The sequence below is a fragment of the Ursus arctos genome, unplaced genomic scaffold (assembly GCF_023065955.2).
Source record: "Ursus arctos isolate Adak ecotype North America unplaced genomic scaffold, UrsArc2.0 scaffold_16, whole genome shotgun sequence".
Classification (NCBI taxonomy): domain Eukaryota; kingdom Metazoa; phylum Chordata; class Mammalia; order Carnivora; family Ursidae; genus Ursus; species Ursus arctos.
In genome coordinates this window covers 27,401,834-27,424,396 of record NW_026622830.1, presented here as the reverse complement: position 1 = coordinate 27,424,396, position 22,563 = coordinate 27,401,834, and the positions used below count along the sequence as shown (strand labels likewise).

General features: G+C 49.9%; 1 protein-coding gene across 1 annotated transcript; it reads left to right on the top strand.

The window, feature by feature from the left end:
• Nucleotides 1–49: 49 nt before the first annotated feature.
• FKBP1A (FKBP prolyl isomerase 1A) lies at nt 50–21,908 on the top strand. The gene is made up of 5 exons (XM_026503181.4): nt 50–220; nt 316–363; nt 15,707–15,819; nt 18,745–18,909; nt 20,804–21,908. Exons 1-4 carry the CDS (start codon nt 184–186, stop codon nt 18,871–18,873), a joined length of 327 nt encoding a protein of 108 aa, XP_026358966.1. The 5' UTR covers nt 50–183; the 3' UTR covers nt 18,874–18,909; nt 20,804–21,908.
• Nucleotides 21,909–22,563: the final 655 nt, after the last annotated feature.

Genomic DNA, 22,563 nt, shown 5'->3' with positions numbered 1-22,563 from the left:
CCGTGTGGGGCGCGCACGCAGGGCGGGGCGTGCGGGGGCGCGCGCGTGCGCAGGCGAGGCTCCAAGGGCCGAGGCAGAGCCGGGGAAGCGCCGCCAGGTTTGCTGTCGGTCCACGCCGCCTGCCGCGCCGCCCGCCCGCCCGCGCGCCCAGCGTCCCCCGCCGCCGCCGCCGCCGCCGCCGCCATGGGAGTGCAGGTGGAGACCATCTCTCCCGGAGACGGTAAGTAGGCGCGCTTGGCGGGCCCGAAGTACCCCCGCCGCCGCGCGCATCCGCTCACCGCTCCCGTCTGTCTGTCTGTCTGTCTGTCTCCTCAGGGCGCACCTTCCCGAAGCGCGGCCAGACCTGCGTGGTGCACTACACGGGTGAGTCGGCGGGCTTGCGGGGTGGGGGTGGGGGTCTCGGCTCGGGGCGGCGGGCCACGGCGGCCTGGGGGCAAAGGCCCGGGGCGTGGCGGCGGTGGAGCCCGCGTGGCCCAAGGCGGAGGCCTGGGCGGTGGCAGCGCCCCCGAGGGGGCGACCTCTGGCCTGCCAAACCCGGGACGGTCTGAGCCGGCGCTTTCGCGCTTCCAGAGCAGTCCTATGCCCAATTCACAGATGGGGAAACTGAGGCTTGGGGAGGTGAAGTTGCTGGCGCAAGGTCACAGGTTCCGGAACGGGCAGCGCCCTGGCCAGGGACCATCAGAAAGAATTTATACCATTTCTGTGTCCCGGGTGACACCCTGCGTCCCCTTCCGGCCCTCCCTTGGATGGAGATAAGCAGGGCGAGGTAATTTCCAGTCTTCGGAGCTTCCTCTTCCGAAGTCGGGATTCGTCCCTCCGTCGCGGCTGGAGAAACGGCCGGGTTCCTAAGGTGCTGCTTTGGCTCAGCCTGGTCTTGGAGGAGCTAGGTCCGCAGTTCTTTTTCCTCTTGTTACTTTTGAGCCACTTAAAAATCCAAGCCTCAGTGGCAGCGACGGCCCAGGCTGACTGAACATGTAATTTAGCCCCCCACCCCCAACCCTCCTAGGAGTAGAGACTTTCTCCTCCCCATTTTAAAGAGAAAGAAACTGAGGCCCAGTTTGAGTAACGAACAGTAATGCAAGCCAAAGGAGATTGTAGACCTTCTGCCAGAATTCAGACTTCAGAGTGGATGCCTTGAGACCATCTTTTACTCCATGCCCTTACAAGGTCCTCCTGGGTTGTATTGGGGAGGGGGTGGAGGCTGAGCAGGCGGAGACTCCGTGGCTGTGCGCTGGAGGGGGGGCGGTGATTGGTGTAGCCACAGTTGTTGATATGAATAACCTTCCCTCCCCCTCCTCCTTCCCCTTTCTCCCCCTTCCCACCCTTTCCTCTGTTCCTCCTCCCCCTTCCTCTGTTTCTTCTCCTTCCCTCCCTTTTCCTCTTTCTCCTCCTCCTCCTGGGTAGTAGGCTGTAGGCAGTTAGGACTAAGCTGCTCAGGGATGAGCTCTGCCCTTCTCTCCCAGATTATGGGGGGAGCCCCCTGTTAAGGGAAATGATTTTCATAGGGAAAGAGGAGAAAGGCACCTAACATCTCCCTTCCCATGCCCTTTTACTTACTTGGCTGTTTTGTTTCTCTGGCCCTTCTCCAGGGGCAGAAATGGGGGCAGGGGGTGGAGGGAGTGAAGAACTAGAACCTTTTAAAAGGCTACCCAAGGAGGAAGTATTGAAACCCATCTTCATAGGGAACTTTCTCGTGCCTGTGAAATGAAACTGGAAAGTGCTTCTGACATTTTAAATGGCTGTCTCTGTAGGCGATGGTCAGCACCTGAGCCTAGGGGCTCTAATGGAGGAAAACTTGTCCGTTAGGTTGCTTTTGATCAGGGGAGTGAAAAGAGTAAGCATAGCCTTTTACAGTGCTGGGGTGAGTGGGCAGTTCATTCAGTTCCCACAGCCAACTGGGGCAGACACTGGGACCCAGGTGATGAGGTGACTTTTCTCACCCCCATTTGATAAGTAGCCACGTTACGATAATTGGCTCTGTCTGACTCCCAAGTCTGTGCCCCTCATGCTCGGCTCACCCGTCTTCTGGTGCTGATGGCAGGATTGGATCCACAGCATGTAGGCAGAACCGTGTTTCGCTGTGCCTTTTGGTGAAACGTCCCCACACAGCATGTCTGGAGCCTTTCCTAAGAGAACAGATGGTCGTGGGACCCAGAACACCATCAGGGCTCCCAGTGCCTCTTCTCCAAGTCTGTGTTTTCCTTGAGGGTGGCACCCACCCACACGTTCCCAGAACAGCAGCAGGACCCTGGCGTGCATTGGGACAAAAGCTCTCTTTTTCATTTCATTTTTGATAAGCTCTACAAAGGCGCCTTAGTGAGAAGCCAGCTCTGCCTCTTGCTCACAGAATAGGCTGTTCTTGGGCAGGCGGCTTTGTTCCTGTGGGTCTTTGCCACCAGCCTCCCAGGAAGAACCTGTTTGAGACCTGTGGGGGCGTGAGAGGAATGGGTAGGCGCTTTGAGATTTCATCTGTAGCAGCAAAGGCTTTCAAGCCTGTGGGAACAGAATTCATCTTGAGGGAACGTGATGGGGGTGGGGGAGTACCATAAGGACTTGAGGGTCTTCAAAGGCAAGAAGCCCACTGGACCTCAAGAAGGGAGAAGAAATTCTCATAACACTCCTAGTTTTCGTCCCTGTTTTTCTCTGCCTGGCTGCGTCAGTGTTCCCTTGTCAGATTTCTTTTTCTCTGCCTTTCCCAAGTGGTGGATGTTGGAAGTCCCCTGCGTGCCCTTCCACCCCCATGCCCAGTTTCTCACATTGCTTGGCTGTGTGACTCCAATGATTACACTTCCTAGGAGGGAGAATGTGATTGACCCAGGTTCGGGTCAGGCAGACACTGTTGATGCAGCCTGCTCTGGCCTGGTGTCGGCTGCTGCTGATTCTGGGGGCAGGTCCAAAGAAACAGCCGTGGAAGGAGGGTAGCCAAAATCCCCTCTCAGCCACTGGAGATATGCATAGCACAGACTGACTTTGACCACATGGACATTTTAAGTGCTGCTGGTGGCTGCCAGTCATAGCCTTGAGGCCACTCTCAAGGCTCCCTCTGGTGCCTTCTGTGGCCTCTAGCAGAGCACGGCACGCTCATGGCTTCAATGAAAGGCCTGCATCACCTGTTTGTGGTGCCAGAAGGGAAAATGAAAACTTTGCTGTCACCAGCCAAGCACCTCCTAGTAGCATGACAGGCATTGAGGTGGGAGGAAGGAGGTGGAAGGATAACCTGCCAAGTATGTGCCTTCAGGATCAAGTGGATTCTCACAGCTCCCTTCTTGCGTCCGGTAGCTTCGTCTTCTTTACTGTTGAGCTTGTCCTGACACACAGCTAGGCTTATGTCCCTTTTGCTCATATCAGCAGGCTACATGCCTGCCATTGTCAGAGCAACTTCAAGTGGATTGAAGGAATTCTTTTTTTTATCCTCTTAAAAAGTAGTTGACATCTCATCCTTGGGATTGGGTTTAAGTTGTCAGTAGCCTGGCTTCTAAATGAGAAAAACCAGAGGTCCCTCAGCCCTACCTCCTCAGAAGGTCCGCTTGGAGGGCAGCTGAGGTGGCCGTTCTTCTACAGGCCCGTCTCCAGCCTTTTGCTTTTCTTTAACTTCTGCTTCCCCTCTCCTGTCTGCTTTATTCCATCCAACCCCCGGCTGAGTGTTTCTTGGCTGATCTGATGGTGGGAGGAAGGCTCACCCCCAGCAGAGGCTCCTTAGATGGGTCCGGTCCCACGCCCGCCCTGCGGTGCCTTCAGTCAGAGAGGCTGTCACTGTTCAGGCAGTGCTGCACCAGGACCCTTTTCCTTCCTACAGCAGGTGTTTATCGAGCAGCAGCAGCAAGCCAGGCACTAGGGACACGGCCAGTGAACTACACGGGCAAAGACTTGATCTGGCGGGGCTTCCCCGGGGTGACGAGGCCTGTGGCTTGCAGGTGTAAACGTCAGGTGGCAAGAAGCACTGTGGAGAGGTGACCGCAGAGTGCAGGCATGGGGAGGAGGTTGCTGCTTTTGGTGAGGGTGGTTGGCAAAGGCCTGTGACAAAATGTCATTTTAATACTTATCCAAAGGAGGTTGGGGAGCCAGCAGTGTGGCTGCCCAGGGGAAGAGTCTTCCAGGCAGAGGACCTGAGGCTGGGGCATGCTTGCTGTGTTTGGGGAACATCAAGGAGACCAGTGTGGCTGGACTGGATGGTGGGAGAGGAAAGCAGTGGGAGAAGGAGGCGATGGTGGAGCCTTGTAGGTTGCTAGAAAAGCATTGGCTTTCTCTCTGAGTGAGGCGGCTTCTGTGTGCCATCTGTAAATGGGAGTAACCGCCTGCTGGGGGTGAGTACGTTCACGGGGCTGCCTGTGTCCCAGGTACTGGGTGATGTATCCCCGCCCGTCCTTCGGCCAGCCAGCACCGCCTGAGATGCCTGGAGTGGAAGAGAGGTGTCAGCACTCAGCTTCTGGAGTGGTCCAGACTCATGCAGGACAGGGTTGGGGCCAAGACTCCAGCCTCCACTCCTTTACTCGTAGAGAAGTAAGCACTGATAAGAGAGACGGGTCTGAGTGAGGGTTCACGTTCAAGCAGGCCTACACATTACCCACAGAATAGAACATATTGGCTAAGAAAGTTGCAGCCGATCTGCTAATTGTACGTACTGAGGGAGGTTGTTAGCGTTTGTTTCCCTTCCCTTGTTTCTTGGTGGGCACGGGAGAGGCAGGGTTGGGCTATACCAGCCTGGCTGTGTAAGTCGAGGTGCCAGTCCTTTTTTTTTGTTGTTAGTTGAAGTATAGCTGACGGACATTTCATTGGTTTCGGGTGTGCAACACAGCGACTCCGCAAGCCTGCGCATTACACTGTGCCCCCACCAGGGTAACTGCCGTCGAGGGTGTCAGTTCTTTTTCTCCTCAAGTTTCCTGACCATCATGGGGTTTTAACGTTTTGGAAATAGACCTCGCTGTGGAATCATTCTTTTCTTTCCTCTGGGATTGTGATTACCAACTTACACCGTCTCACAGGTGCCCTGCTCTCTCCTTGCACGGGTAAGAGCAGAAGGCTCGCTTGGCTTAAATGCACTGAGGGCCCCGGAGCCCTCAGTGTGTGTGTGTAACTCTTACTTGTGAAGTTTTCGGACATAGAGAAAAGTCAGATAGCCCTGTGCCCACGACCTAGATTCTATGATGGTTGGCACGGAATAGACGCGGATGTGTGCATGGTCTCTGGGCTGCTCCTGAGTCACTTCGGCTGTAGACAGCATGACGCTTCACCTCGGAATACGCGAGCGTACTCTTAAGAGTGAGCATGATCTCCTTATCCTCCTGCTGGTCACGTCTAAGAAAACTTAAAATAATTTAGTAGTACTTGAAGTCCAATTCATCTCGAAACCACCCCAGATGTCATTAAAGTGGTTATTTTTTGGAAACCAGAATTCTTTTAAGGTTTACTCATGCAGTTGGGTATTGTGTCTACTATCAACCTCTAAGAGTCCTCACACTGGTTTTTTCCTTAATGACCCCGGGTTTTCCAAGACAGCAGGCTTGTTAGCTTTCTGAGTCCCCTCCGCCTGTCCCCTGGCTTGCTCCCAGGGGTGTTGGACTCCCGCTCCCGCCCGGGGCCGTCTTCCAGCGCTTCCTACGTGATGACGTGTGCTTCAGATCTTGGGGACCGTCCCTGTTTGTGATGCCGAATTTGATCTTTTCTGTGAAGGGACACTTTCCCCTTTGCGGTAAGCAAGCAATCTGTGGGGTTCTTGGGCCTCCTGCCCGTGCCTGGTCCTCATCCGCCCTCCACCTCTGGCATTGACACCACTGATAATTCTTGCCGGAAGACACCATTTCATTGGCATTTACGGAGTGGCAGTTTTAGAATTCCTTTCTCCCTTCTACATTTGTCAGCTGCCGTTCTATAAAATAGGGTAAAGCTTAATTCTTTTCCTTTAATTATCAAATTTTAAAGTGAGGAATTGGTTTTGTCATCTTCCCCAGTGGCGACGAATGACTCCCCCGCCCCCATCGACTAATTTTTTTGTTGTTCTTAGTATACTGTGGACTCAAATTTCTTCAGGGTTTAAAATCATTGATACTCATTATTCTTTTTGATATTCACATTGTCCCAGATTTGGCCAGTCGGAGCCCCTTTGGGCTTCCTCCAGTACCTTTTTGATATGCTTGCTCCCCTTGTTCCTTAATCACTTCCCTTGGTTCCCCTACTCTGGTCCTGGCCGCAGTCATCTCTCCAGAGAGTTCTGATTCCTTTCAGTGGGTCTCATAGACTGTTTTTTCCCCATTAACAGCTTTATTGGGTATAATTTGTGTACCATAAAATTTACCCGTTCATCCCTAGGCTTTTTAACTTGAATGTTTTTGGTGGTTAAAACCTGATTCTGTGGGGCTCCTGGCAGTAGAGCGTGCGACTCTTAATCTTGGGGGTCGTGAGTTCAAGTCCCATGTTGAGTATGGAACCTACTTAAAAACAAACTGATTTTATGAAGCGCTCATGGGTTCATTGTATCTGAAAGTAGGGATCACTTGTCTGCCTTGGGATTTTCTCTAAAAATAGTATTGTCACCTGCTATTTCTCCTGGAAAAGGCCAGGGGTATTTTGGATAACTCAAGCGTGTACTATCGGGTTCTCCCGTTGGTGCTCAGGGTGATGTTTGTTTATTTTTATTTCTCTTTTTCCTCTCCTGTCCTTTTACGTACTGAAGAACTCACCTGAGTCCTTGTATTCCTTCCCTCGGTTCCCTTTAACTTTGGCCAGATAAATTCTAGCAGTGCAAAGATACTGAGGAGGAGGAAGGGGGAGGGAAATAATCCCGCTCCTGGGTGCTGCCGTCTCTGCTCCCATTGCCTTTATTTCTCCCCTCCCAGGAGCTCAGACCACCCTGGCCTGCCTTCAGTTCCTGACCCCCAAGCCCGTCCCTCCCAGGGAGCTCTCTGGCCCTGCGCTTAGGTGCCACCACTGCCACCCCTCCCCCCCACAGGCAGGCTCTTATCCATCACAGCTTACAGGGCACCCCTCAGTGAGTCTCCCCTGACTGACCCTTGGCTAAAGTGGTTCTTCACACGTGCAGATGACATGCACCTCTGATTCTCCAGCAGAGGGCCAGTCCATGTCCTTTGTGGCCTGCCTCACAGTCAGGCTGTGTACAGTTGCCCCCACTCTTTCCCCAGCGGACTGCAGGCCTCAGGAGACCAGACCCACGCTGGTGGTAGTCTCCAGGGTCTCTCCCCATCAGTTCCTGGCATGGAGTCACTCAGGTCATTTAGGACTCCAGCAGAGGTGGACAGGGCCCACATTCCTGTTATGTTTGGTATAATATTTCTGTTTCCTTTAAGTTAGAATAAGAATGAGAAAATGACATTTTGGACTTTGCCCCATCCCTGTGGATAAATAAAATTGTGGTTACTTCCTCTCACACCTGCTACACACAGGTCAGCACTCCAGGCCCTTCCTTTAGTCATTCAACAAATGTGTTAGGAGCTGAGGAAAGCCTTGGCCTTGCCCTTGAGGTGCTTACCTTAAGGGAGTGCCTTCTCCTGTGCCTACTTTTACAAGAGAAGTGCCTTGAGCAGTCCACACCTGCAGTAGAAGTGTACGTGGTCTTGGACGTGTATGGCTCAGGTTGGCAGGAGGAAGGAGCTGGCCAAGTGTGTGCAAAGGCCTGGAGGGGGAAAGGGTGCCTTTGCTTTTTCTACAAGTACTTACCATCTGTTTTGTGCAAGGCACAGTTCTAAGCACTAAGAATATAGGAATGAAGAAGACATAAGAGGACAGTCCCTGTCCTTGTAGATCTTACACTGTAGTAGGAAAGACAGATAACAAATACGATTGATAAGCAAAAATACATTGTACATTAGCTAGTAAGTGCGAAGGAGGGGACAGGAGAAGGTTGAGATTTTAGATAGACCCAGGATGACTTCAGTGAGAAATTAGCATTTGAGACAAGACCTGAAGGAGGTAAGGGAGTAGTCCATGTGACTGTCTGGTAAGAGCATTTCGGGCAGAGGGAACAATAGGGACAAAGGCTCTGGGGTGGGAGTGTCCCTGGTGTCTATAGAGAACAGAAGGAAACTGTTCTTGGAGTGGAGAAGTGTGAGAGTCATCAGAGATGAAGTCAGCCGGATGCCAGCGTGGGGTGGCAGGACGTCGTAGGCCATTTGTAGGACTTTGGATTCTGTTCTGAGTAAGATGGGGAGCCACGCGAGCGTCTGGAGCAGAGGAGTAATAGGGTCTGACTTGTATTTTAGAAGAATGTCCTTCTAGCTGCCACGCCAGGTTTAAACCGGAGGAGAAAGAGGGCAGAAGCAGGGACACCAGGGAGGGGATTATTATAATCATCTGGAGCCATGCCCCAGAACTCATGCCTTTACCCGTTATACCCCACAGCTTCCCGCCTCTGTGTTTTCTGGAAAACAGAAAAAAAAGAAAAGCTAAAGATCACGCATATTTCTACCATTACCAAATAGCCACTGTTAAGTATTGTTTTCCTTCTGTGCGTCTCCCCCCCGCCCTGCCCCAGCCCCATGACATACAATGTGCCAGTCCTCCTATTTGTATTGTGATAAAGTGGGAAATGGAAAGGCATGCCCACAAGGTCATGCATTTTGGTTCGTGGTCTGGGATCCTGTGTGTTCTTCCCGTCATGGGACCTCCTGTGAAAATACACTTTTGTGGGGCGCCTGGGTGGCTCAGTCGTTAAGCATCTGCCTTCAGCTCAAGGCGTGATTCCAGGGTCCTGGGATTGAGCCCCGCATCGGGCTTGCTGCTCTGCTGGGAGCCTGCTTCTTCCTCTCCCACTCCCCCTGCTTGTGTTCCCGCTCTGCTGGGAGCCTGCTTCTTCCTCTCCCACTCCCCCTGCTTGTGTTCCCTCTCTCGCTGGCTGTCTCTGTCAAACGAGTAAATAAAATCTTAAAAAAAAAAAAAAAAAGAAAGAAAGAAAATACACTTTTGGTCGTAGAATCGAAAAAGATTTAGCAAAAGGTTGGGAGCATTTCCAGATAAGAGACGGGATATGTTCTTGCACTGGGTTTGTGTGATGGGGAGGAGGAAGCTGGCTCCCTCTTTGGGTAGGCACTTGACCTTTGATCATACCACATGCATGGGGTTCTCAGAACTCCCAATTCAGGAAGGTTGCCCAGGGAGTGCAACCACAGAGGCCTGGAAATGGAGTGAAGACATAAGCTTTGGATTCATACATCTTAGCTACCACAGGATGGGGACAAGTGGATAGCTGATCATGAAAGTGACATGGCTTCTCTAAACATTTGATTTCATTTTATTTCAAATCCAAACATAAATCATTTGCTGAAGGCTCATGTCTTTCTTTTAGGAGGGCTCTTTTGGTAGAGTTTCCCATGAAAGTTCTTGCAAAAATCTAATTTTGTATTCTTTTAAAGTCAAAACAGTAAAGACTATTGTGAGGTCATATCAGTGCCAAACCTTTCTAGATTTTTTTTTAAAGATTTGTTTATTTGAGAGAGAGAGAGAGAGAGGAGGGAGAGGCAGAGGGAGAAAGAGAGAAAATCCGCAAGTAGACTCCCTGCTGAGCATGGAGCCCAACGTGGGACTCAATCCCAGGACTCTTAAGACCATGACCTGAGCCGAAATTGAGTCCAACCTCAACCAGCTGAGCTACCCAGGCACCCCAGAAAGCTTTCTAGATTTTTAAGATTTCTTTCTTCAAACATACATTAGTCTCAACACACACACTTACTCACTAGCAGTATTTTTTGTGACTTGCCTTTGTTGTCTTTCCAAAGGGTCAGCTAGGACCACTTTTTCTGTCACACTCATTTTTCATTTCTTTACATACTATTTATGTTTTCTGTACTCAGTAAATGTAACTGACATCAATGAGTCTGAGAGTAAACATAGCTGACCGGCCCTTGGTAAGCATAAAATGCATGTGGGGAAGAAGAATTGGGGGTGACTAGAGACTGGGGACTGAAGGCTCCTTTGCTGTGCTGAGGCTGTGCAGGCTGTGGGAGTCTTTGGCGAGGCAGTTAGGTAACAGGCGGTTGAGGGAGCTTCTGTATACAGTGAGGAGGAAGGGCAACAGCCAAGCCTGGGTCAGTATGCCCATTTGCACCTGGATCAGTACACCCATGTGGGAATGTTCCAAGCGACTTCAAATGCAAATCTGCAGAAAAATTGGCGGCTTTCACTTTTGTTCCCCCTCTTCCATTCAACCGTTGTACTTTTTAAAAAGTTTTTTATATATTTATTTGACAATATATATTTTATATATATTTATCCCCCCCCCCCCCCCCCCCGCTGAGCAGGGAGCCCAGTGCAGGGCTCGATCCCAGGACCCTGGGATCATGACCTGAGCTGAAGGCAGACGCCCAACTGACTGAGCCACCCGGGCGCCCCATCAACCATTGTACTTTTGTACTTAAGAAAATCCCTGTTGAGTTGAAAGCAGAAGTCCTTTCTCCCTCTGCCATCTGTAAATGGAAAGAGCTTTATTTTGTTTGGCAGTTTTGGAGTGTGGGATGTTCTGTTTTGTTGTCGTCGTTGTTGGGTTTAGGTTTGGGCTTTTTGTTTTTAATTTTAAGACTCTCTGTAGTTTGAACCCTATAAAATGCTGCCTGTGAAAACCACCTGCAAAGATTCCGTCAGCAACTGAAAACCACACTGTGAGTCATGAGCTTTAAGTGCCACAGGTGTGAAGCCCTCACTACAGGTCCTTCTGCGGTCACCCTCCCCACCCTGGAGAGGGTCCCGGGGGGCTCTACCTTCCATGACACACTGTTGCGTTATTAGTGAAATAATAACCCCGTGGTTATTATTGAGTCTCCAGATCGTGGCCTTGGGTCTTCACCATCCTTCTGCGACTTGGGCCAAGTACCAGGAGCGTAGTCGAAGGGCACTTTGCTCAGCAGCCGCTGGCCAGGTCTGCCTTTGCTGGTTCCTTCTGAGCGAGCACACCCTGACACAGGCAAGCGGCAGGAACGAGCACGCTGCTGTGGGGGAGGTGAACTTGAGATTCTTCTCCACATCTTTTTTTTTTTTCAAGCCCTCCTCCCTCTCCAAGGATTTGAGTCTGGTTCTTCCCCAAAAGAACAGCTGAATCGTTTTGGGAGGCAGCTCAGATGAAGGTGACATCAGCAGTCTCGCAGCCAGAGGCTGCTTCACGGTCCCTCATGCAACCATAGCTTTTGCTCCTTTCATGGTCCTTGTGCTTTTAGCCAGAGACCCCCAAGTTTTCACATTTTTTTCTCACTGATGAGTAATTTAAAGGTGCCAGAAGTAAAAACTGTCATTCTGGGATTAGCCCCCAGATTCTTCCCTACCATCCAGGGAAGAGGTCTAAATATGGAAGCCTCATGCTTGTCCTGCTGGTTCTTAAGAATCGTGCAGGCGAAACCAGTCTTAACAGCAGGCATGCGGGCGGCCAGCATGGCAGGTGCCAGGGGTTGAGCTGACTGCCGCAGGGACATAGGACTCTGAGGCCAGGTCTGTGACCTCAAGCTGTGTTCAGTCAGGAGAGACAAAACAGTCATTCTCGAAATGGAGAATACGGAGCTGTCCCAGGCTGTCTGCAGGTCGTGAGGCACCGTCAGTGCTGCAAATAGAGGGCCATGCTGGTGATGGGTTTTGCTAAGAGTGGCCTCTGGAGCGTCGAGTATCAGCTGTCGTGTCTGAGCTTAACCTCAGTTGCCTTCTCTGATCAGAGTGTGCTTTCTCTAGGAAATGATGGCACTGGCTTGGCCAGGTGGTTTTGCTGTTCAAGGGCTCCAGGTCCTGGCACACAGATGTCCAGAGTTCAGACGGGAGCCGCGGCTGAGACGTGCTGGGCCGCCTGCTTTACTTGCCCCCTCCCTTGACAGGAGGTTCCTCACCACCCACTGCCAGGTTGGCTGTAGGAGGGAAATGCATGTAGGATTTTAGTGAATCTCACTTTTTTCACTTTAAAAAAAACCCCAGTTTTGTAGAGGCATAACCCACATCCAGTACACCGCTCATGTTTAATGGGTCCAATTTCGTAAGTTTTGATATGTCTCTTTGTTATCCTTTGAAACCTCCTGTTTCTATCCCCAGCAACCTATGGCCTGCTTTTCTGTCAGCAGAGTTTGTGTTTTCTAAAATTGCATATACGTTGAGTTGTACCGTGTATAGACCCGTGTCTGGCTTCTTTTGCTCAGCATAGTTATTTCGAGATCATTATGTTGTTCCGTGTTATCAGAGTTTCATTCTTTTTTATTGCTGAGTAGTTTCCTGTTGTATGGATGTACTTGTGTATCCATTCACCAGTTGGCAGATGTTTGGGTTGTTCCAGTTTTTGGCTTTTCCAAGTGAGCCTGCTGTGAACATCAGTGTGTTAGTCTTTTGCGTGGCTGTCGTTTCTCCTGGGTATTTATCCAGGATAAGTAGAATGGTCAGGTCATATGGGAGGTATATGTTTAACTTAGATGGCCAACCTGTTCTCTTTCCAGAGTGGTCGTTCCATTTTATATTCCCGTCAGCAGTATGTAAGAATTCCAGTTCCTCCACACCCTTACCAGTGCGTGATATGATCAGTCTTCTTAGTGGTACTCATCCTAGTAAGTAGTAGTTGTATCTCCTAGTGCTTTTAATATGCGTTCTTATAATGACTAATCACGGTAAGCATCTTTTCACGTGCTTACTTGCCACTTGTGTATTTTTTTTCAGTGAAGTATCTGTTCAGATCTTTTGCCCTTTTTTAATTGAGCTGTTTGTTTTCTTACTGTTGAGTTTTGAGAGCTCTTTATATATTCTGGTCGCAAGTTCTTTTTCAGATATGTGCTTTGCAAAGATTTTCTCCCAGTCTATGGCTTGAGTTTTCATTCTCTTAAAAGTATTTTTCAAAGTGCAGAAGTTTTTAGTTTTGATGAAGTTCAGTTTATCCTTTTATGGATTGTGCTTTTTGGCCTCATATCTAAGAAATCTTTGCCTAACCCACAGGCACAGAGATTGTGACTAACCCACGGGCACAGAGATTATTTCCCTGTGTTGTCTTCTAGAAGTTTTATAGGTTTGTTTGCATTTAGGTCTGTTATCCATTCTGGGTTGATACTTGATTATGATGTAAAGTATAGGTCCAAGTTTTTACTTTTTGTCTGTGGGCGTCCAGTTGTTCCAGCCCAATGTGGTTTTCGTGTCTGGAAGTTTGGTTTGAATTTTACCGTCCTTACGTCTCTGTCAGTTTTGGGGTAGTTTCAGTTGATTGATTAGTCTCCTCATTATGGGTCGTGTCTTCCCTCCTGCTTGCATGCTTGGTAATTTTGGGTGCTTGACATGGTGAATTTTACCTTTTGGGGTGCTGGATATTTTTATTCCTATAAATCTTCTTGAGCTTTGTCCTGGGAAGCACTTAAGTTATTTGGAAACAGTTTGATCCTTTTGGGTCTTGCTTTTATGATTTGTTAGGTGGGTCTGGAGCAGTGTTCAGTTTAGGGCTGATTATTCCCCACTACTGAGATGAGATCTGGGTATCCTACCCAGTGCCCTCATAAACCAGGATTTTCTCTAGGCATAGTGGAACAGTCACTGATCCCAGCTCTGTGTAAGCGCTGGGCACTGTTCCTTCTAATTTTGGAGAGTTCTTTTCCTTGCCTTAAGTAGTTTCCTCAAACACACGCGCTGATTAGTATTCTGCTGAATACTCAAGAGGGACCCTCTGCAAATCTCCAGGATTTCACTCTACACCTCTCTCCTTCCTGGTTTATGTCCTTTGGACTCAGCTGCCTTGAGCTCCATCCAGGTCCCTCTCCCTGGAAACGACCAAGGGTGTAAGCTGGGCAGGCGTTGGGCTTGCCTTGTTAGTTTCCCCTCAGGGATCACTCTCCCTTATTGCTGTGTCCAGTGTCTTAAAAACTACATTTTAGCTATTGTCTGTGTTGCTTCTCTGTCTCTACTCTCTTTTTATGGTAGGGGTTTTGTTTTGTGTTTTATTTGGTGCTTTTTTGTTTTTGCCTTTTGCTAGAGCCAGGCCCCACTACCCACTGACTCTGACCATTCGTAGGTTAACTAAGCCTTAGAGTTGGTTTCCATATTTTTGTTTTAAGCAGGCCCCGGGTGGGTGGATGGAAAGGCTCTCTGCGTGGTACAAGAAAGGGTTCTGAGAATCCGGACTGCTCATTGCCTACTCTCACCCTTAATGCAGGGTTCAAGTAGGTTGGGTTCAGTGTATGCAGTACAGCTCGTAGGGGATGGACTACCATGAGAGTTGTGGAGGGCGGACACCTGTTTTTCTCCCAGCTGATCATTTATAGGAAGCTACTCAAGTCCTGCCATTTGTCATTTCTTTTATCAGGCCATGATTGTATTCTGGTGAAGAGATGGGGTCCAAGTACACCCCAGCTTGCTAGTTCTGGGGCACCAGTTCCTGGCTCTGCACTGACTTGGCGCAGGGATGGATTGCCACCCTCCTGTCTGCCTCTCGGTCCTCAGCCCCCGGCTCCAGACTTCAGGCGGCGTCAGCACCCACTCTGTCAGGACATCTGTCTGCCTTCCTGCTCTGTTAGGACAGCAGTTCCGGTCCCTGCCACTGCCCATTTCCTATTTCGTCAAAATTCGGCTAGTCTGGTGGCTCTGATAAAGCTCTCAATTGATCTCTGCTTCCCCATCCCACTTACAAGCGTTGACATTGTTTTTTACATTGGGGTTTATGTTAGGATTTCCCTCCTCCTCTACAAACATCCGAACCCAACAGAATTCTGTGTTTTGCTGGGTCTTCCAAGTGATACCTAGAGCCATAGTGGGCACCCACCCGCGGACTCCCGTGAAATCCGCTCTGTGTTAGTTCTATGTCGAAAATTGGCTAACCCCTTCCAGTCTGGGATGGTGGCTTGAAGTTCAGGACTGCAGTGACGGCTATCTCATTGGCTGACTCTGGCTGCCAGAGAAACCACTGCGATGGTCCTTTGTGAACGAGGAGTGGCAGGTGTCTGTTCGTGTGCCGCTCACCCTCTGGCATCTCCATCTCCGCAAGTCCCCCTTTTGGTAGAGGCTGCCACTGTGGTTTGTCTGGCTTCTGGGACACTGGAGTCATTCGAACATGACTTTTGGATTTATCGTCTAGCTTTACTACTTCGGCAGGTTGCTTCACTTCCCTCTGCGTCACTTCCTTCCTCTGTGAAATGGGGACAGTGCTGGGGGAGGAGGGAGTAGATTTATGTAGGAAAGTCCCTGACTCCGAGTGGGAGCCCTGCCCCACAGTTCTGCTGGCGTTGTCAGGAGTTCCCCGCTGAGAGGTTCTCAGTGTCTTCTCTGTCGCCACTTCTCCAAGTCTCTGACACCAACTAGTGTCCTCCAGTTCAGTTCGGTTCTGACACTACCACGTTTCTGTAAAAGGGGATGGGTGAACTGAGGAAGGCCTCTTGCTTCTGGACTGCATATGACTGCCAGCCCTAGCATATGCCTGAAGGGCCCACAGTTACTGTTAGTCTGGGAGCATGCTGGAAATTGATGTCGGGAGCGTGGACACCTCCCCATTCTCAGACCAGGGTAACAGCTGCCTGCCGCTGGTGGTCAGCTCACTGCTTGGAGTCGGGAAGAACATTCACAGCCCCAGGGCAGAGGGACTATCCCAACTCTGTAGAGGCCCACTGAGGACACAGGAAATCCTCCCTGGACACCGCACTTCCTCAGGCCTCCGGCAGCCCCGCCAGGCCCTTCAGCGCCGGCGTCCGGGATGGGCACTCTACTGCCGGCTTCTGACTCGCCTCATGTCATCACTCCTTGTTGCTCATGTTACAACTGCCCTTTTTCACAGGGATGCTTGAAGATGGAAAGAAATTTGATTCCTCCCGGGACAGAAACAAGCCCTTTAAGTTTATGCTAGGCAAGCAGGAGGTGATCCGAGGCTGGGAAGAAGGGGTTGCCCAGGTATGCTCTCGTTTGTTTTGTTTCGTTTCCTAGTGTCTACCTTTTAAATGATGCTTATGGGTAGGACATTCGTATGGTTCAAAAATCAAAAAAAGGTGTGAGTGGAAAATTTCACTTCCATCCCACCCCATCTTGCCAGTCCCCTCACCCCTAGCAACTCATGGTAATTTTTTTGGGGGGGGGGGTAGAGTTTTCTTAAGCATTATACGAAAACATACTTTTTCTCTCTTCTTCTTTTTTTTTTTTTTTTTTTTTTTTTTTTTTTTTTTTTTTTTGCTGTAGACACACACAGTGTTCTGCACTTTGCTTTTTCATTTAATCTTTCACACTTTATTTATCCGGACATAAAAGAAGAGGAAACTCTCTTCCCACATTCCCTTAGGTGAGGTGTATTTTATTTATTTGATCAGTGCAGTACCCTGTTGATGGTCATTTCCAGTATTTTCTATTATGAACATTGCTACAGTGATTAATCTCGTGTGGACTTAATTTTACATTTGTGTCCGTGTTGCCACAGGCAGATTCTCAGGAGGGGTGAGTAGTTCACTGGCTGTGCGCACTGTATTTTGACATATTGCCAAGTCGCCATCCGTAGGGATTACACTGAGTCGCCACCAGCGGGCTGTGTGAGGGTGCCTGTCTTCTCCCAGCCCCGCCAGCAGTATGTCGTTCAGCTTTTGGATTCAGGACCATACAATGAGTGAAAAATGTTATCTTGGTGTGGTTTTAATTTGCATTTGTCTTATTATTGGCCATGTTGTGTCAGACCCCTTCTGAGAGGTCATAGTCATGGAGAGGGTCATTTTGTTTGTCTTGAGTCTGTTTCCTCAGCCCTCCCTCCCCATTTGTGTAAACAGCTTTTGTTCTGCCAACCCGACAGAATTCCCAGTGGACAACAGGGGACCCCAGGGGTGCCAGATTTCAGTTGGCTTCTAGCCTTCCATCAAGCCCAGCAGGTTTTTTTCCCAGCCCTAACCAGGTTCCAGCGTCCTGAGACACAGGGAGCTTTATAGTCAGCCTTGCGTGATGGGTAATTAGTCTGTTTCTCTCTCACCGAAGAGAATTGAGATATAACCAAAGTGGAGAGAAAGTGGAGTGTCTTTCCCTTTTCCAGAATACATGTTGCTCTACTTCCTCTATAAACCATCACCGATTTATCTCCAAGTGAGCTGCTCAACTTGCAGAAACTTGAAGCCATCCCACTCCCAAGTGTCTCGATTTCTGTCCCTGCAGGGTAGAGGGTTGGCAGTGCAAGAACGAGAGGATCTTTTGGTTCGCTTCCCTTTGGAGACCTCGGTCCCCACTGCCTGCGTCTGGCTGGCTCTGGGTCTGTAGCTCATCTCCCACGACCATGCCAACCACTGTCCACACCACAACCATCTTCTGTGGCTGTTCCGGCAGTGGGAAAATAACTGTGTTGTGTTCCAAGAGCCGTGGCTGCCACCGAGATCGTGTTATCAGCCTATTTTACATCCCAGGCTTGGCGAGGCCTGACCAGTGTTCAGGAGATGCCGAGTCTCCCCCTGGACCCAGTGTGCTTGGGGGTCAGTCACAGGCCTGTCACTTGTGAAAAGTCTGGGTGGTTTGAGACCTGCACAGCGCATCTTTGAAACTCCACAGGGTATTTCTTTGAGTGGGTTAGAAGCACAGGAAGAAGGGAGGGGTTGTCTTGCGCCCCCTTTCCCTTTCTTTTGATATTGTTGTTGTCTTGCTCTTACCTGTTTATAAGTCCGCAGTCCTGCCACAGGTACTGTTTGGGCCGCTTGCTTTTTTCCCCTCTGTGTCTCGGCCGTCTTTCCGTGTTAGTGCATTTAAGGCCACTGTGTCCTTTTAGTGGCTGACGCACGGGGCCAGTGTGCCTGTGAAACCCCTCCTTGAAACGGGCATTTGGGTTGTTAGCAGAAGATTCTGGAAGTGGAATTGCTGAGTAAAAGGATGTGACTGTTTTGAATTTCATGAGATTAAGCCATATGCTTTTAACTGCCCTTTACCACCCTGGGCCAGCACGTCCCGGTTTCTGAAAGGAGATGTGAGGAGCACGGGTTGGGAGTCGTGTTGGAGTGTGAGCGCAGCCTGCGGCTCCATCTCAGTCGCTGTCTCTGGGGCTGGGTCAGGGAGCCAGGAGCGCACACCGGGAGGCTGAGCAGAATGCTGACAGGACCACAGACAGCGGAGAGCCTGCTCGCCGTTCAGAAAATATATATTGACACTTATTTCTGTATTTGACTTGGAAATGGAAAAGTGCAAACGTGTATTACAAAGTGAAAAACTTGCCTCCACCCTGGCCACCGTACTCTGTTCTTCCGGTGGGAGAATGCTGGTATTATTTGTGTCCTTCCAAAGGTATTTTCTGTTTATCTAGGCAAGGTGCAAATATATAAATATTTCCTTTTCTTTTCCACACAAATGGTAGCCTACTATACATGCTACTTTGTAAAATCATGTCCTTTTTGAAGTTTTTCTATATGAGTGTTAAGTATAAAATATAGAAAGTACAGAAAAGTAGACTACCCCAAATATTACTTTGTGTGTTTTCTCTTAAAACAGAGTTTTGGTCAAAATGCTCCTTTTTTAAGAACGTAGATGCCACTTAACAAGTGCTTTGAGTGACCGGCCACCGAAGGCCCAAGGGGCGGCACGGGCACAGTGCTGGCTGCCCAGAGTCAGGTCAGTGAGGCCTGCACTGAGAGGTGCATGTCGTCTGCCATTGGGCCTCTCAGAGCCAGATGCAGGGATCGTGCAGCCTGACGGCCAGCCTCCATGTTCTGCACCGGGAGGTCCTGGCCCCCAGGCAGCCACACGGTCACTGGCATGTTCGAGTTCCGTGATGCTGGCTAAGGGACACCCCGATAAACAGCCCTGCTTCTTAACAGAGACAGTTGGGGAGTGTGTTTGCTTGAGTCTTTCTTTTTGTTCTTTTCACAGATGAGTGTGGGTCAGAGAGCCAAACTGACCATCTCCCCAGACTATGCCTACGGTGCTACTGGGCACCCAGGCATCATCCCGCCAAATGCCACTCTCGTCTTTGACGTGGAGCTTCTGAAACTGGAATGACAGGAATGGCCTCCTCCCTGAGCTCCCCATTCTTGGGTAAGGAATTGAATGCTGAAGGGCCTTTTCCTACCTTTGTACTTCCCATGTTACACCCAGTGCTTGGTGGGTAACAGAACCAAAAATGCCACGGGTTTTTTTCCCCCTACATTCTTGCTCTATTGGGTAACATTTCGGTTTTAATTATTAGTGTACATCTTGAATGCGGAAGTTGGTTACCCTGTGGAAAGGGATGGCATATGTTCTCCAACAAACTCTTTGGGATGGGGCAGCTGATAGTAGCTGCTTAAATGAAAGATGTTTTTATATTTAACTTAGAAACTAAAACTGAGTTGGGAACCGGAAATGTGGCCACATTTAGAATGCCAGCATTTTAGTTCTTCAGAAGCAAGACTGTTGAGGACTGCTCACCCCGTCCTAGTGCATGCAGCCCCCTTGCCACGTAGAGTGAGGCCACTGCCTGTTAGAGGGTGTAAGAGAGGCACTGTCACCTGGGCCGGCTGCCTTAGGGTCAAGCCCGGGACACTGGAGCACACAGGCCCGCTTACTTTCCGTGGCTGGAAAGGTGAGGCCAGGGGGTGCTTGTGAAGTGTAGAGGTGCTGTCAGTCCTAAGAAGGGATCTGAGGGGTTGATCAGCCTTGCTGTGTAACAGGTAAGGGAACTGAGGTCTGGAGAGAAAGATTGAGGTCACTTCCAGGCAGTGGCAGACAAAGACCAGAACCTCTCTCCTGCTTCCCCTTCCTGGACTCGCTTTCCTTCCTTTTACCCTCATCTCTAGGAAACCAAACTCAGTGTCTTTAATGGCTCATAACTTTTCATGTGGGTATCAGAATCATAAAACACACAAATGCTGCCATCTTCTTTCCACTTGGCCCCAGACCTCTAGGTTTGCCTGCCTTCTGGCCCTGGAACCAGAGGACCACAACCAGGGGCTGGATGAGAATGCTTTTGTTTGAAAGCCGTCACAAGTGGCTGCCAGCCTGTTGCTTCTGGTCTAACCCTGTCCTGCTGTGGGCTTCTTTAAGTACAAGGGCTTTTTAAATTCTTAGCTATTTTCATTCTCTGTGGTTTGAGCTCTACATGCGTAGGTCAGGTTTGATGACCCTTGCTTCTCTACTTGTCATTCTCACCAGGAGGGAACTCTTGACATTTTACAGAGCCTCTTTGCTGAAAGGTCTACACCTAGTCCAAACCCTCTTTCCTGTTCTTTAAGATCTGAAGCCTCTGGACATAAAAGTATTTGAAGGGAGCCTTGGAATTATCCTGATTTGGGTACAGGCGTTCTGTAAAAAGGAAGGGAGAGAGGGCTACGAGTCACCCTGGCCTAAGCCTCCCACCACGCCGCTGAAGAACACCTCAAAACTCCTCGCACAGGTCTTAAAGGAAAGCCCAAGGGCAGACCTAGAAAGTTGAGGGTTTGAGTAAATGAGTAAAGACCACAGACACTTTCTAAATCTCTTCAACCTGAGGTTTGTACCAACTTAGTGCCGCGCACACGAAAGTCACGTAGGAAGCCTATTCGAAGACTCTCCTGATGCCCCGGTCACACCTTGGACAGTTAACCACAATTACTGGGAGTGGGAGCCCAAGTATGGCAAGTTTTTAAAGCCCCCAAGTGATTGCTTTACGCAGCCAAGTTGGGAGACCCACTGATAATGGGGAACTGTGCCGTCACTGCTCTCCTCAGCAAGGTAGATGTAACCTTAGGTGAAAAAAACCCACTACCAATTTAGGCAAGAAGGAAACTGCTCGCCTGGGAAGCCAGCTCGAGCCCAGCAGGCTCTCCCCAGCAGGAGCAGAAGTGGCTTCTTCCAGGTGGGACCTTGCAGCTCCTGGGGAAGGGGCGTGGTGTGGCAGACAGCCCGTGTCTGTCCCCGCCGCGCACGTGGAGCGCCGTGTTGCTGGAACTGATGGACTTTCTGTTCCCGACAGATGCGCCATGGAGGGGTGTGGCGCCTCCAGACGTGCCCGCGCGAGTCCGTATGGAGCTTTTCCTGATGTTCCACTACACTCTTTGTATAAACATCGACCCCGACTGAATGTGTTCTGTCACCTGGCTTTGCTCTTTCCCTTTCTCCTCGGATGTGTGTTGACCTGAACTATATGCCATAAACCTCAAGTTACTCATTTTATTTCGTTTTTGTTTTGGGGTGAAGGTTCAGTTTCAGTCTTTTGGATCTAGGTTTCCACTTAAGTATTAGTCAAGTATTAACAGCACAAGTAAGGGGCTAACCTTAGAATAGGAATTGGTGTGGGGGGGGAGGGGATGCAAGAATCTTTATTTTATTTTATTTTTTTTGGATGAAATTTTTATCTATTATATATTAAACATTCTTGCTGCTGCGCTGCAAAGCCATAGCAGATTCGAGGCGCTGTCGAGGGCCGAATTACTCTCCCAGGTGAGAGATGCCCTTGGGTTGAATTAAAAGCCCTACCTAAAACTGAAGTGGGGAGGGGGAGAGCCTTTGCCTCCACTGCCCCCGCCCCAGCCTCCCCTTAAACCCTCTGCCTTTTGAAAGCAGATCGTTCTCACTGCGACGTTGGACACTACAGGTATCCGTCCCCAGGCCAGCAGGGACCTCCGAAGCCTTCTTCGTGGCCTGGCTTCCCCCCCACCCCCCCATCCTGTGGTTTTTCTAACGGTTCTTCAGGACTTTTGTAATCTCATAGCTATCCAAGCTCCACTTCCCAAATTTTAAGAACTTTAATCAAAAGTTTAAATCGAAGGTGCTGTTTGTAGACACTGAACACCCGATGAGAGCCCAGCCATCACGACAAACCCTTGAGTGTTGTCTTGAGAAAACGATGCTGGTCGTCACAGCTACAGCGTCTCCTGGTTTTTGATGTTCGGCTCCCCCTGCTGATATCAGAGTTTCCTGGCTTTTCCTCCTACCCCTCTCACCCCTTTGCTGTCCTGTGTAGTGATTTGGTGAGAGAAATTATTGCCGCCTACCCCCCCGACCCTGACCTCCCTGCACTACGTATGAGTTTCAAGTTTTATTATTGCAATAAAAGTGCTTTATGCTGGCTTTTCTCAGCTCTGTGTGATAGTGATTACTTTCAGGTGCCTCCCGGGCCATTCGGTACAGGGGGGTGGGGTCGGGGCTGTGCCAGGGAGGCTCTCGTATTGGAGACTGTGTCTTGGCAAAAGAACTGCAGCAGGAGCACCCTTCCCTGTTGGCCCCTCTGGGGGGTTGGGGGCTGGTCGGTTTGCATCTTCACTGGTGAAGGAATCATCAGGGAGCCCCTCCCTCCCCTCCTCGCCCATCGTCAGAGTTTTTTTGAATATGTGTTCTGGGTAGAGCGTTCTGCTGGGTTCTCTGGAGTTACCAAGAGGTGGGAGATGCAACCAGCTCTCAGGAAATGAGTCACCACCCAGTTGGAGATGTGCTGCAGCAAATTGGTGGAGGGTTACGAAGGGAAGATTGGGGTTTTAAATCGGTGTTCCTTGGTGACATTGGTGTAGAATTTCTTTGTCATGTGGGCAGGCTAGTTGATTCCAGTAGCTTCTCTGGTCCCCACCCTGTGTGTGTGCTAGCAATACTCCCCTCCTCCCTTGGGATGGAGACTATCAGTAATACTCCTGTACCTGTCGGAACACAGTCCATCCCTATGTATTACTTTAAGTCACTGGAGCAATATTTCAGGGTCATAGCTTGTTTTTTCCAAAATTCCCTTATAAAAATTGTCAG